At 42.0% G+C, this 16,116-nt stretch overlaps 1 protein-coding gene across 1 annotated transcript in view; it reads left to right on the top strand.

The window, feature by feature from the left end:
• MYO10 (myosin X) overlaps nucleotides 1-16,116 on the top strand; it is a 158,146-nt gene that overhangs the window by 18,801 nt on the left and 123,229 nt on the right. The window contains exon 2 of the mRNA XM_057390387.1: nucleotides 14,978-15,076. Within this exon, the coding sequence (XP_057246370.1) occupies nucleotides 14,978-15,076 (99 nt within the window). The remainder of the gene's footprint in view (nucleotides 1-14,977; nucleotides 15,077-16,116) is intronic.

Raw genomic sequence — 16,116 nt, 5'->3', positions numbered from 1 at the left:
TGATAATTTGACTTGAAATTACTGTGCAGTCACCTAGTTTTTAGATAATTCAAAGCATCATCCTTGTGATGGAAAGCTGGCAGAGTCCTCCCAGGTCTGGGAGACTGGGGAACTGCACCACGCTGTGGGAAGCAGATGTTAATGGAATTGTCTGGGCTGACGTTTACAGAGGAGTTGGTTGATTTAATTCAAAAGTTTACAGAGGAGTTGGTTAATGTAATTCATTGCCAAGTGAAATGAATTGCCATGTAAAGCTTCATGCTTCTGAGTAGACACACTTTCAGAGGTAACTAAAGAGAAAAGTCATGGTTCCCTGGGGTGTAGGGTCAATGAGGGTTGCTTGTGAAAACCTGTGGTCCAGTGTGTTGACTCCTAGCTTCTAGCATGACTTTTGGGTGGCAGGGTGACGGGGGAAGCTGGGAGATGCAGAGCAGGGATGTGTAAATCTGCTAGAGCAGTTACCTTGTAGGGGAAAATCATGCTTTTGTCAGACTTAAAGTTGCTCTGTGATCTGTGTATGTTGACTATTGCCTGACAGAGGTATCACTCCACAACTGCCTGTAAGGAGCAGGTAGCCGGGTGGGGTTGGTGTCTTCTCACAAGTAACAAATGATGGGACAAGGGGAAACAGCCTCAAGTTGCACCAGGGAAGGTCTAGTTTGGATATTAGCAAAAATGTCTTCACTAAGTGTTGTCAAGCTATGGATCAGGATGCCGAGGGAAGTGATGGAATCACCATCCCTGGAGGTATTTAAAATTTCTGTAGACATGACACTTAAGATTGTGCTTGAGTGATGAATGATCTTAGAGGTCTGTCCCAATCTAATGATTCTGTGGTTCTGTGTTACTCTGTGGGTAGTTTGAGGTATTGGATGATGTGCATTGAAATGGGACTGCTTCTTGAAGCCAAGATGTCTAKAGTGGAAAGAGGAGCTTGCTCTTGGCTGTGTTCTTGCCAGTTCTTGCTGAGCTCACCACAAAGATACTGCTGCTTCATGCACGAATACATGTCACACCCCTGGATCTCTGCTGTCATTTCATTGCTTTCATCAGCCTTAAAGTCTGCTGAATTTCAGTTTTGAATATCATAGAGTCATAGAATTGTCTGGATTGTAATGGGCCTTAAAAAGAATTTAGTTCAAAACCTCCTCTGCATGTGCCCTCCCCTTACCAAGGCAAGGACACCTTCCACTAGACAAAGTGGCTCAAAGTCTGATCCAACCCATCCTTGAACATTTCCAGGAAGGGGGCAGCCACAGGTTCTCTGGACAATCTCACAGKAAAGAATTTCTTCCTTATATTAATGTAAACATGCCCTCTCTCAGTTAAAAGCTGTTCCTCCTTGTGCTTACACTACATGTTCTTCTAAAAGCTTTTTCTCCACAGCTTTCTTGTAGGCCCCCTTTAGGTGCTGGAAGACCATAAAATRGTCTCCTGGAGCTTTCTCTTCTCCAGCCTAAACAACCCTAACTCTCTGTCTTCATAGGAGAGTTGCAGTATCCCCCCAGTCATGTTTGTGGCCTTTCTTTGTCTTGTGTATCTCTGTCTCAAAGCAGCTGTGTTCTTGCCAGTCCTTACTCTGGTCTTGCATCAGTTTTGCTAATCTGGGGAAGCACAGCTTTCCACAGCTGGCACTTGCAGGCTYTTCCAGGCTGGGGAAAATGTGACTGTCAGTCACAGCTGGCAGGTGCTTGCGTGAAGGAAACGGGCTCTCCTCCCTGGTTGARTTTGGCATCTTAACCCAAATAGATCATATCAGTTTGCAAAGAGTGTGATCTGATTTCAGACCTGATCCTGGAGAAATGGGGGTAAAAAAATTTCTCCCTTTCTGCTGCAGCAATGCTTCACTGCTCGCTTGAGCTAATCCCCTTGACTAATGGGAAGAGCTTAGGTGCAAGGGGTTCCCACCTTGGTATATGAATGGTGCATCTCTGGGAGATTACTGTGTGTAGTCAAAATCATTTGGCTGAGGAGGTCCTTTGCCTGCTGACACAAGCTTGTAGCTGTTCAGTTCTTGTTTTGTTATGGCTTCACTTGTGCTTTTGCACACTGGACATAGTAAACTAGAAGGGAGTCTGAACCCAAACGCATTTCCTTACTTAGTCCTTGTTATCTCTAGGATAAATGCCTATTTTGTCAGGGGGTAATGTTTTAAATCAATTCTGTTTGGTTAAACTCTTCTTATTGCTTTGTGGTTTAGTTTTGGATTAAATCTTCTAYAACCTGCTGCACAGTAAAACATGCRTGTSTGCAAAAAAAMCCWACAGAAKCAACTTCCCYGTGTTTTTGYTTCTCCTGCTMCTGCCACAACTACTAGGTTGAGGTAGTCATTTTGCCTTTTGACAATTACCAGCTCTTGTAAACATGCATTGAAGAAAGGAAAAAATAAATTCAATACCAGAGTCATGCAGTAAATGTCCATCGCTTTCAWGAAAACAAGGATGCAAAATGGGAATGTGTCAAATCTCTAGGTGTGCCTGCAAATGAGGAAACGTGCCGCACCTTTGTGGTGAAAGGTGGAGTGCAGATTTTATGCTTCTTTGGAAAGATGTGTCACTGCACATCCAAGGAACCTGTGAGCTGCTTTGTATGACCTGCCTTGGGGGTTTGTCTATAGATGTGAGGTGGAACAATGTGTAATTACAGGGTTCTGTCCAGCATATGGTGTGCAAGTGTCTATGACAGGAGGAGAGAAGGTTTGCTCATATAAAATACATGCACTGTTTCTGTGTTTCCTATTAAAGGTTTTCCCTTCTGACAGTTCAGTAGTGAATCAACTTCAAAGGARCAATTTTTTTTTATATGTAGTATGCAGGAAAAATGCCAGTAAAAGCAATAATGAGTTGCCGTAATGACTCCACTGATTTGCCCTGTAGATGTTTCATTTTATAGTASCACAAGTGCAGAAGAATCTAAACAGATACCCTAATAAGGGTTGTATTTCTGCAAGGAAATGTATCTGGTCAGGGAGAAGTGGAGTAAGCAAAAAAGCAGGAGATTGCTTTTCAGGGGGTTGTGACCTTGAGGGGCTGACTATAATGAATGCAGTGTTTCAGGCTGCCTTTTTACCTTGCAACTTGCTGCATACCATTGGTATTCATCAGCAGTGACCCGACTCTGCAGTGGGAAGCCTTGCAAAGCATCACCTTGTTTCTGAGAGAAGTTTAAAGTTCATAAAATGAAAAAGTGTTCAAAGTGCATGCAGGAAACACTGCCTTTTTTCTGAACTTCATGGATTTCTAACTTTACCCAGTGTATAAACTTTATTGCTAAATTTTTCTTCAATGTGGATCCCAAACTCTTTTATGCTAAGTTGCACTTTCTGTCTGTATTACAGTGGTGTGAAATGCCACCTGTGCAGCCTGCTTTGGTATCACGTTTCCTCTGGGAAAGCGGAGATTAGCCCTGATGGACAGGCTTCTGGTCATACTGTGCAGCAGCTGAGAAAGAGACTGGGCTTGGATTAAATTTTTCTTCCACTACTGCCACCTACTACTTTTCCTTGTCCTCTGTGTTGGCAAAGTGAATTAGGTGTTTTYGACTTCCTGTTGCAATTTATTTTTGTTTAAAACATACGATCACAGGTTTGAGAAGTAACTCATGAGCAGCTATTTCATATTTACTGACACCTTTGAGTTTGTTTTAGGGTTGGTAGGTTAGATCCTATTTATTAATTATTTACAAACAATTAATTTTGAATTTGATAACAAGTTTTTTAAGGTTATAGGCTTTTATCCTTTGCAGTTTGCCAACAAATTTTAGAACTCAGCCATGAACAGAGTGTTTTCAACGTATTTCAATTTTCTGATGAAATATGAAGAGAATGTGTCAATCTTTTTTGAATTTTTGACCTAGGAAGGATGAGAAGAATGTAATCATTGGAGAAGGAAATGGGAAGAGCTAGCAGTTCTCCTGTCTGCTCCAGGTCCAAGAGAAGTGTCTGCAAAAGTTTCAGGGAGTGTTTCCTCCCAGGCATCCCAAAATATTGATCAGGGTAGGGAGGACCAGAAAAACAGATGACTTAGGGAAGTAGAAGAAAGGACAGTTTTCAGGATTGTAGGTGGGTGCAATAAATTCAGAGTCCTGTTACTATCCTTTTTCTCAGATGCTGGGAAGGYGAATTAATTCTAAAATAAATGAAAAGTGGAATAAACTTTTTTTTTTTCTATGTGTGTAGACTTGTCTGTGTCTTCACAGTGTGCTGGGGAATCTTAACTGAGGGTCACCCTTCAACTCTGTTCTCACCACTCACTCTCTTCTAAAAATAGAGAAAATCTATTTAAACAGTGTTACCCCAGATTACTCTTTTACTTTGGTACTTAGTTCTGTCCTGTTGATCGAAGCTCCCATACTCTCCAGAAAACAATTTTACCCTTTTCTGTGTGGAAGTACAATACCTGATCGTTAGTGTGTTGGGAATGCTTTCATATAATGTTGGGGTTTAATTAAAGTGCTATTGCCTGCTGGCTTTTGTTTTTTAAGACGTGCATTTCATTGCTCCATGCAGGGCAGTGAGCTGCAGAAAGTTAGAGGGTAAAAGACATCAGATATTGCGCACCATAAAAAGTGCACATGTCCTTCTGAGTTACAGAACATCTTGCACTGAGACTGGTCATGCATGTTCTGTGTGGAGCCAGGCTGAGCTCAGGCAGTGCTCAGTGAGCACAGCAGTGTTACCTCTGCATGTCCACGCTCCCCGTAAGCACACGCTGCGCTTGCYCGCCTTTCCGCCTCGGGTGCATGGGAATAAGCCAGTGCTCTGCCCTCTAATGATAAAGTGTGCCATTGCGTTTTGCTTAATTGGTTGTGTTTTCATCAGGTGATCTCCAGACAGGCAATTTGGAGTTGCTCAGTGATTATTGTGGTTTGCAGTGTACAAATTAGTGTGGTAAGTTGCTAACATTAGCCTTCCAACTTAGGACTTTAGTGGCAATGTCAGCTCTTTCAGTGTTCATCCTAAGTGCAAATAGCAAGGAGGGGTAGCTTGAAAAGATGCTGTGTTGCCTGCTATTCACTGGGACATCCATGCTCTGGCAAAGGGTCCTTCCATTTTTCAAACCTGCTTCTGGAAGCCAGGCAGCGCAGGTGGGTGTCAGATGTAGAGGAGTGTGATTCTCATCTTGATTACCTCCTGGATTTTTAGGTTTTTTTTTATTTTTTAAGTTTTTGAGGAATGGTTAGGTCCTGGGAATGTAGTCCTGGTTCCCCATCACCTCAACTTGTTTCATAATCTATGTTGGACCCGTTCTGTATGATGCTGCAACTCTGATAATGTCTGCCCAAGGCTTGATAACATCTGCCCAAGCTTCCCAAATGAACCTCAGTGCTGCTGCTATCCAGTTGCTGCAGGCCAGAAATCCACGTTCTCCTGTCTAGGTGTAGAAATTTTCCKGGCCACATTTCTGTGATTGGGTGTAGCCATGATGTGTTTATTCCTCAGCAAGCTTCCCTGGGCTCCCACTGCTGCCTTTGAACTGTGGTGCRTTGCCTTGTGCCCATCCTGAGGGACTGTGTGTGTGTATGGGGAAGGCTGCAGGCTGCACAAGTGTCTCATCYGTTGGAGCTGGTGTTGTGGGGAGGTGCTTTTTCTGAATCCAGGATACTGCCCCTGATTTATAGCAAGGCATATAAACAGGATAGAGCAGGGGTTGCTGGTAGAAGCTGCTCAGTGAATGTGACTCATGGGAATGGAGGACCCAAGCGCCGACTGCTGAGACCTGAGCAGCACTAACCTCTCAACTGCTTGTGATCTAAGTGTAGCTGGGAGTTGTTCCTTAGGGAGGGTCAGACTGGTCAGATGGGCTTCGGAAAGACAAGGCTGAAACAGCTGTTGAAAATGCTACTGTATAGGTCCAGCAGCACATCCTAATTTACCAGCTGTGCCGTGGTTTTCATCTGTTTCTCTTGGTGTCTGTATTTCGTTGGGTATTAACCATACCTCCTTCTTCTACAGATGTTTACCTATATTCAGGGTCCTGTTGGCATCTGAAGGACATTGTAGATGGGCAAAATTAGCAAAGTGCTCTGGTGTTCGTAGGGCAAACCCCATATAGCTTGCCAAAATTTGGTTAAAAAAAAAACAAACCCCAAAACCCTAAAAACCTCACCCAAATTGAAATATGAACTAGCAACATAAAGAAATAATTCAATGCAAACACATACTTTTAATATCCTGTGGTAAGAGATATGTAGTGATCGTGTTGTGAAAGCAAAGCTGCCAAGTGAAATGAAGCATACTGAATCATTTATTGTAAATTCAGTGTGAGGGGATCAATACAACTTAGCAAAAGAACTTATGACCTGCCATTTAAAACTCTCTTATTTTCAATAATCAGTATTTCTGTTAATAAAATAAAAGAATTAAAGAACTGTGGGGTCACTGGCCTATTATTCTCTTTTTTCACTCCTCTTAACRCTTACTTTCTTAGCCTTGGAATTAAGTCTTGTGGCACCGAAGTGTGGTCTCTCTAAAATCCTGAGTTTTAATTTCAAGCAAATAYAGAACTTGGAAGAGGAGACGGGGGRAAATACCCCAAACCACTTACAAAGAATGTGGGCTGGATGGGTGGTTTGTTTTTGTCTTGAAGCTCTGAKCTTAAAGCTGTTTTTTTGCAACAATTGAGTATGTCAATATTTTCCTTGCTTGCCCATCCCTACTTTAATACCATGAAAATTATTTGTGTGTAAACTGGTACTTTCAAGTTACAGGGAGACATAAACAAAACACAAAAAATACATCTAGTATTTTCAGACCTGTGAAAGGATCATGAAAACTGACAATATGGACTATACAACTAAAGTGAAACCTTTTGTGCTTCAAYGCCAGTAACTCGAAAAGTGGAAGCTATGGTATTATTCTTGGGAATAATTTTTAAGTATGCTTGCTACTTGCACAGTCTRCTGTTTAATATGGATTTGTTTTTTCACACCAGAATCCCACTTGAGCAAAGTTGTGCTCTCCTGGAATTGCCTGCTTCTTTGGCATGAGAAGGGAAAAAAAAGCAAAAGGCAACACTGGGTTTCATAGAAGCCAGGAATAGTCCTTGCCTTGCTAAATTCAATTGCTCCTACTTACTTTTAGGTGCAACACTGGCATTGTTTCAGTGATGCTTCTTGATGCAAGAAGGCTTTGATAAATAACACCAGAATAAAATCGGATAGCTGACAAAGACTGTTCAAAGGTATAAAAATGTCTGTTGATCYGAAATTTCATCTGCTTTGCAAATTCAGATCAGGCTGAATCACTGTAATGCCCTTCTGGACAAGGCATATCCAAGCTTGTGCAGCACAACTAACACCTGAGGAAAAAACTAGTAGTATAGAATAGTTTAATACTGGATTCATTCTAAAATTTCCATATCCAAGTACATAGAGAACAATGTCGTGAACTGAACAGTGCTTGACTAATGAATCTAATGAAAAGCCTAATGTCTCATGGAAGGAAATGGTAAATGCTTTTCTTCAGGACSCATCTGCCAAAAGGAGTGCTTTTTCTTTTTCCATTTCATCAGCTTTAAAGTGCTCAATTAGCATGTTAGTCCTAAACAAAATGTTTTGAAATGAGGCTGAACACATACATTTGCAAGCAGAAGTTTGCAGCTTGCAAACAAGACTATCCTTAGGCTTTACGGACAGTCAGGGAGGTCATCTCTCAAGTTAATTCTCAAACTAAACCTTGTTTCAGAGTGGTTGGTCTCTGCTGTGCCTGTGGCTGGGGCTCATGAGTTGGCTCACCTGGCCTTTGCCCTGAGTGCAGACAGSAGAGGCAAGAGGAAGGTGGAAAAAATTGCTTAGGTGTTTTACAAAACTTGTGAAAAGTGGTTTTGAGACCATTAGCAGCCTGTGGCAGATGACTTCATGTGGTACCTGGAAGTTTTGATGGGCATAGTGTCTGAAGAAGAACAAAGCTATGTGRCTGAGCCCCAACAAAGGAGGTAATGAAGAAATTTCTACCATTTTCCTCATTGGTCTTTGAAACCCCAGTCCCAAGAGAGCAGCTTAGGCAGCGAATGAGAAGAGAGTGTTAGCATGACTTCTTACACATGTGGATTTAAAAATCCTTCTTCCCCTCTATGGGAGTTTATAAGCATATCATGTAGCATAAGCAAAACATTGCCAAGCTGGCAGCTTTTGGACTGGGGACTGCCAGACCCACTGCTGCCACAGCCCAGCATGGTGGGTAAGCTACAGGCATTTTGGCAGGCTCTTCTCCTTTTCCCTGAGTCACTGGTAGAGCTGCACAGCAGCTGACTAGATAATGTGGCAAAGAGTATGGTAGCTGAAGCTAAAAGTGATTTAAATTGTTTTTTTTGGGCAGTTGTGCTGGGACAGCTACTCYAGCTGCATTGCTGTAAGCTTTGGTGAACAGTTCTTAGTGGAACATCTCTCTTCTGCTGCTTTCTTGTGCACTKTCCTTCCTTGATTCTGYRTTCTGTAAAATACCKKTTGGAATTTTTGTATTTGGMTTTGTTGTTGGGWTTTTTKTKKTKSYKKTKKTTTKRWYMAAWKKTTTYMMYWTTKKWRWYKKKRMYKSMAWTWAWTTAAAAAAAWTATTTTCTGAAGAAACAGAAACTGACTTGACAAAACTGTGTTGTCATTTGTTGTCATCAAATACAACTGCAACTCCTATTGAAATCTGTGGAAGCAGAGTTAGGGCTTGTTTGATCCTCAGGATAAATTTTAAGAGGTTTTTTGAGTATAATATATATTCCTCTTCAGAAACTCAAATGAGGGGGGGAGAATTACTTGCTACTTTCAAGATGACCATGAATATACCAGGATATCTGTCATTTGCCTGGCCACTGCTACCTACCATCCCAACATAGACGATGAATATAAAGATACACAGTAGCCTCAATCTCGTTTCCCAAGTGCTCCCCATATCTCATCAGTAGCTGTCTCCTCTTTTCTCCYCACCCATGTGTTCTCTTTTTGAATTACTTGTCTTCCTTACTGAGTTTAAACAGATTAAAATCCTGCTTCCTCCTGAGCTAAGGTGGAGGGAGGAGAGTGGTGGAGGCAGTGCTGTAAGCCAGGCAAGTCTGTGATACCTGATGATGATGATGATGATGATGATGATGATGATGATGATGATGTAAAGTGGGACCTGAAACTATAGGTGCAGTAGAGAAAAGCTGCTGTATGTGTTTCCCTGCTTCCCTGCTTCCTCATTTTTGCAGTTTTCTTCATGCTCAGTTGCCAAGTAGTACTCAGACCAGTGATTTTTAATTTCAGAATGAATCAGAAATGCCACTGGCTCGACTGCATAGAGACATTTATTTCTATACCCACATTTGCAGGCATGAGAACAAGCTGTTGTCTGCTAGCCGTCTGTCTAACTTGACCACAACCGATACAGGCAATAGGCTTTCTAGATTCCTGCATTGTCATGTTTTTGCAGCCATGATGCCAGGGTATAGGTTAGGCAGTCTTGAAAGTRAAAGAAGTATTTTGCAAAACTTGTCAAAACAAGGTTGCTGAATCTCTTATGAAACTCATATCTTAGACTGTAACAATACCARTAACTCTTCTAAAAACACCTGATGGTATCTTCTTGCTGGATTTGCTTTTGAGTGTATGATAAAGGTGCTGTTTCTTGGCCAYGTGGAAATTTGTTGTCCTTAGGAGCTGGCTAGCACATCTTCAGAGCTCTAGCAAAGAAGTGCAATTGCTTTTTGATGGAATTGCCTCTTGGCTTTTGAGTGAGATCTGTTAATGAGGAGCGTCTTCACACTCAACAGCAGAAGACAAGGAGGGACATTTTTGTCCACCTGTGTATAGTGAGGGTAATGTCTTTGTGCTGTGTTGGGCATAATTGGAAAATAAAAATCTTTTGTGTGTTATTATTTGCTGTTTTTTTAAATTTATGCAAAAAAATACTATCTTAWATGAAGCAGTGGTCTTMTAAGAAGTGCTGGTGCCTTCAAAGRGCTGAGGAAGATACAMATTTAYTCTGGTTCCCTTTCAAGTCAGTAATAATATATGTTTTAATTCAGTTTTTGTTTTTAAAGTAGTATACCATCACTGGCACTGTGCTGTCTCCAGTTACTGAAACAGAAGGAGATGGAGCCTGTTCAAGGTTAATCGGCAGCTGTTGTGCAGACCTCAGGAGCAGGAGAGCTGCTGCTTTGATCTGATGTGGGGGATTGACAGACAACAGAAACATCTCATTTTCAAGGACATTTTGTTCYGCAGGAAACTGACCTCCCCTGAATTGGCCTTATATCCCATGGAAACATCTTCATGGCTTTGTTCTGCTTTAAAACAGGAAAGTAAAGTAGTATTGTTCAAGAGCTAAATTAGTTGAGAGGAAGGTGTTAGTATTTTACCCTCGTGTTTTCTGAGGAAAYTGTGAATAGTGCTGTAAGGGTTTGAAAATTAATTTTACCCCATTAAACTGGATTAAGTATGTGCCTAGATTTATGTAGATAATCAGTTCATGCAGTTGAGTTTAAGGAACTGAAATTTGGATTGCATTTCAAATAACCATCCGAAGTTGTGCCTTCTCTCACTATCTGCATGTTCAACTTCTCGTTGAACAGAGTCCTTCTCTGTAATGCCATCCATCCCTTCCCACCCTATCATCCCTTAATAAAAACTAATGATTGCTGACTGTTGGCAGAGAGGGGTAGCCTAGCCTGGCTGTCGAGAAATGGTGCCTATTGGTGCCACTGGCTTGGAGCAATTTCTGGAGTATTCCTTTATTTCCCTTTTGAATGTCGTGAGACACTTTTATAGTAGCTCCCATATTCAGCCACCACTGATGGCCAGCTCTTCAAGCAGCCTTTTGTTGATGGAAAGCAGCACCAGGGAAGCCAGGCAGTGCAAAGGAAGGCATCTAGACCAACATTCTGAATTAAAGAGCAAATACATCAGACAAATGGCCATTACTCTTTATTTCCCTTAGATATGAAAGAACAGGTCTGGTTTTCTGCTCAAGAAGCTGAATGCTTCATATATGAATTGAGGAATATTCAGCTTCCACTGAACTTTCCACTGAGTAGTCTGGCCAGGCACTTAATATGTTAAGGTTTTTGAGTATCTAAATTTAAATGTTTTCAGCAGCCAAAGGCAGCAAAGGATGAGTTTTCAGATATATGACCATTAATATGAAATTAGCAAAGCTGTATTTTTTCTCCTCATGACTTCTTTCTTTTTGTGGCCTCTCCTTAATCATCATCAGTTTGTGAATTAGGAAAGAGAAGGAATGAAGATAAATGTGGTTTTGCTTATCTTTTGCATTTAAAAACTATGTCCAGCTTGACCTAGTTAATAGCATCTTTTCCTGTCTCTGACTTTTTGTTCTGAGCCAAGCTACTAAGGTGCATAAACAAAAGGTTCTCTAAATACATATTGACTATTGTTTCTTTAGCTTTGCCAAGCCTTTATAGTGAMATGCTTTTTGAATGCAGATGCAGCATAACCTATATTCATTGTTCTTAATTTAAAGCAGTTTTAGCCATTTTGAATGAACTGCATTGGTGTTTTACTGGATTTTCACATTATAAGGTGGGAGTGAGTAGCATTTGTATGGAGATGAGAACACAGTTCTTATATAGTATCTAATTTTTCATATGTAGACATATATATGATATACATATATAAAATGAAATTATCTTACAATTATTTTATTCAGTGGATGCAAACAAAATCTAACTTGTTCATTAGAGTTTTGCAATGAATACTCTACCACTTTACTTGGTTGAGATAAAGTTCTTCATTAATTTCGTGATTTTCAGCATTTATGTCCAACAGAAATTAAAAGAAGAATGGATTTTTGTCATCTGCAARAACAGAATACTGAGTGAGAAAGATAAGAARTARTGTTTGCATTTTCAGCAGGAGAACCTGTGAGGTAGAAGGACCCAGAACTTCTCCAGGTGGTCTTGCAGCTGTGAGATTTGCAAAGCTATTTCCTTTCAGTTTTGCAGTCAGGAGAAATTTATTCGCTACGGAAATGATGGCATATGGCTGTTCTTTTACAAACACTATTCCAAGTATTTTTACAGCCTTACTTCATGGAAATAAAAAACACTGGGCTGTAGTTAGTGCTCCATGGCTTTCTTTGCCCWCTCACTGCAGAAGGCTGGCTTGTCAGGGAGCTTTGGAGTAACCTAAGACACCAGGCTTCTGGCTTCTCCCCACAAAAAAGGTTGAGGTCAATGTACCCACCATGTATGTTGAGAGGATTCCTTCCTGTATGGCAAGTCTGTCCATAAATTAAGCACTGGTGAAGATTGACACTAGTGCATGGCCAATGCACTTCAGAGGGATGGTAGCTGGATCAGTGGCTGTAGCTTGCACAGTTGRTGAGGTATCTCTTGCCAAGACCTTTTTGTTTTGCCACCCAGAGGKGAAGGCCCATGGACAGACACTCCATTGTAGAGCTACCTTGCCAGGGAACATGTTGTATTTGCATTCCAGATGCCTCTGGCTTTGTGAACTGCATTGTTCCAGCCTCCTTTGAATAGCAGCTATTGACCCCTAACAATGTACATTTGTTTAAATCAACCCCTTTCCCTGCTTTAAAAAGCTTATTATAGCACTAGCCCAACCAAGTGGAGCCTTCTGTGCAGGCCCCTTCTTTTCTCCTTCATAGCCAGAAATTGCCACATTAATTATTTAATGTTAAGATGGAAAACATTCTCCTCCTTCTGAGAGGCTATTTGGAATGCTGAGGTTTTGGCAAATTTTGTTGTGGCTTAATGTTTATAAGCTTTTCATTGCTCTTGAAAGCATAAACTTCATGTTACTTGAGCTTCTGAGATGCTGGCAAATAATAAACCAGTGGAAAAACAGAGATTAGGTTGTCCTGAAACACTTGAAGAACTTGACTGTGTTCTAGCAGATGTTTTTTTTGGTTTTTTTTTTTTTTTTTTTTTTTTTATGTGTGCATTTAGGTGGATTGAGCTCACGTAGGAGGAGATAGTAGAGACTGACCAGTACAGACCTTTGGTGCCCAGCAGCAGGCTGGCAAAACTGTTTCTGTGGTGGGAGGAAGGCTGGGACCAAATTCTTTTTACTGCTTGGGGTGGCAGTGGTACATGTATCCGCTCCTCAGTGGATGCCATCAGTTCTTCAGAGCTTGATGGTGACAGTAACCACCATCATTAAATCCCTTACAATTTGTGAACCAAACTATGACTATTTGCTGTGGGGGAAGGCTCTGCTGTGCCTTGCTCCTCTGGGGTTATTAGGTCGAGGCAGAAAAGACCACTGAAGTTAAAATTTTCTGGGAGCTGGTCAACCTTGTAGTCCTTTTACTTTATGCTGTAATGATCCCACTAAGAACAGCTAAATATGCAAACATGGAACAGTGGTTGCCAGATTGAGTGGGATGATTTGATGAGCTGAGGATTCTTTCTTCTGGAGTCCTGTGTTTAATCAGGAGTATCACATCTTGTGAGGTTTCTATAGACACTGCTGTTGATCACATGAGTAAAGTGTTGCCTGCAGGTTGATGGAGGTGATCCTACCCCTCTACKCAGCCCTGGAGAGCTGTGAGCTGGAGTGCTGGGCCCAGTTGTGGGCTCCCCAGTGGGGGAGAGACATTGACATACTGGACAGGGTCCAATGATCAGAAAGATCGTGAAGGGACTCTCTCCTAGGAGTAAAAGCTGAGAGAGCTAGAATTCTTAAGCCTGGATAAGGTTCAGGGGGAATCTCATCAATGTAGGTAAATACCTGGAGGGAAGATAAAAGAACAGGGAACCAGGCTCTTCTTGGTGATGCTCAGTGACAGGCTCAGAGGCAGTGGGCACAAGCTGAAACACAGGAAGCTCGCAGTGAACACCAGGGAGTGACTTTCTACCATGGGAGTGACTGAGTGCTTTCACAGCCAGCTCTGTGTGACTCTGCTTGAGCCCCTGGACTAGAGGCTCGCCAGAGGTCCCTGCCAATYTCAGCTTTGTGTGATGCACAGGTGAAGTGAGGTGGCTGAGGATGGGCAGGGATCCCAGGCAAAGTTCAGCTCACCTTGCTTTCATTGTGTGGCATGGTATGGCATGGGACCATCATCCCTTACACAYTGCTGTGCACTCATGCACATGGGCTGTAGACCCATTCCATGGTGAATTAAGTGGGCTCTGCATCACCCGGCCCCACAGGGGGTGACTGGAAGCTGCGAGCCTCAGGTTTTCATTCTCGGGCATTCAGTGTTTTCATGGGAGCTGGAGGCTTCTCCTACAGGAGCAACTCGAGTGGCTACTGCTTATGGGATGGCTTTTGCTGCAGCTGCAGCATCAGCTGTGGTCCTCCTCCCTTGTTCTCAGTGCTGGATATTTGTTTTCTTAATGCTGCATCTATCAGCCAGGTGGTCTATCCAGCCAGGTGGAAGATGCAACATTAAGCTCTAGCTGTTCTACTAGACTGGATTAGGTGTCTCACTGATAATGTCTCCAATGCCTTCATAGCAAAAGTCAGTTCTGTGTAACCCTGCTTGCTACTAGTTGGGATTTTTTTTTAAATCATCTGCATTGTTGTACARTCAAGAGAGGAGAACCACATACAGGGTAAAGTAGTTTAGAAAAAAGGTGAGAGATAGAAGTGCTGGGAGTGTCTGACAGAGGTTGAAAATAAACAGGTAGGGAGCCAGCTGGCTTTGGGGCAGATCTTATAAACTGTGTGTAAATTCAAACACCACTCTCTAATTTTATGTGTGCTTACATGAGGCACATGACTCAGAGAATCAGAGGATTGGCTCCAGCTGCTCTAGTGGCATTTAAGAACTTGTRAAAAAAAAAGGCACTTCAGCATCGTTTTCCTGTGTTTACTGATCGAGCAGACACCAACAAATACTTGCTAAGAGATTATTTTATTTTCTTTCATTTGCTTATTTGAATTTTGCTTTCTCTTTCTGTCCTATTACTTTCCATCTGATAAGTAGTAAAAAAAAGTAGGAAAAATAGTAAGTGAAATTATTTTTTCAGTTTTTCTGTTATGTCATCTATAACTCTTTTTTTTTTTTTTTTAATTGCAGGGGTCTCGGGTCTGGCTGCGAGAAAATAATCAGCATTATCCCAGCACTGTTCATTCCTGTGCGGAAGGAGTTGTCGTGTTCAGGACAGACTATGGTCAGGTATGGGCATCGCTCCTCTCTGCTTTGTCCTTTTCACAGCTCTGTAACAAATAAGCTTTCACAGAATCACAGAATGGATCAGGTTGGAAGGGACCACAGTGGCTCATCYGGTCCTGCCTGCCTGCTCAAGTAGGGTCATCCTAGAGCGTGTGGCACAGGATTGTGTCCGAATGGTTGTTGATTATCTCCATTTTGRGAGACTCCACAACCTCTCTGGCCAGCCAGTGCTTGGTCACCCTCACAGTAGTTTCTGCTTGTGTTTAGGTGGAACTTCCTGTGTATCAGTTTCTGGTGGTAGCCTCTTTTCCTTGGCACCACCGAGCAGAGCCTGACTCCATCCTCTTGACATCCTCCCTTCAGATATTTATACCAATTAATGAGGTCATTGCTGGTTGCAGCAAGTCTGGCTTCTCTGTGTCCTCTGTTACCAGGGTCTCCCCTCCATTTACTGAAGGGCCCACATTATCCGTTGATCTCCTCTTGTTATTTATGTTTTTGAAGAAGCCCTTTTAATTTTCTCTTACATGCCTGGCCATTTAATTCCAGATGGGCCTTGGCCTTTCTAGTCTCATTTCTACTTAACCTGATCATCTCTAAATTCACTCCCAAGAGGCCTGACCTTACTTGCATTCTCCTTTTTGCTTATACTTGATCAATGTCAGTTCTTTATTCATTCAACGAGATTTTTTGTGCCCTTGGCCTGACTTGTTTCTCATTGGGATGCATTATTTTTGAGCCTGGACAAAGTGAGCCTTGATTATTGATTACCTCCCCTGGACTCCTCTTCCCTGCAAAGCCTGCTCCCTAGGAGTTCTTCCAAGAATATGCTTAAAGAGGCCAAAGTTAGCTGATCTGAAGCCCATGGTCATAATCATGCTCACTGCCCTACTACTCTTTGTTCAATGCTGAACTCTACAATCTCATTATCACTGCATCCAACGCTGTGTCCAACCTTCATCTCCAATATGGCCTTTTTTGTTGGTCACTGTGAGGTCAAGCAGCACCCCATTCCTTGTGGGATCCTCCACTCTCTGTGGCAG

This window comes from Malurus melanocephalus, unplaced genomic scaffold (assembly GCF_030028575.1).
Source record: "Malurus melanocephalus ecotype Western Australia unplaced genomic scaffold, MMel_1.1 scaffold_25, whole genome shotgun sequence".
Taxonomy (NCBI): domain Eukaryota; kingdom Metazoa; phylum Chordata; class Aves; order Passeriformes; family Maluridae; genus Malurus; species Malurus melanocephalus.
Note: the sequence above shows the minus strand (reverse complement) of the source record. Positions and strands in the feature narration are given on the sequence as shown.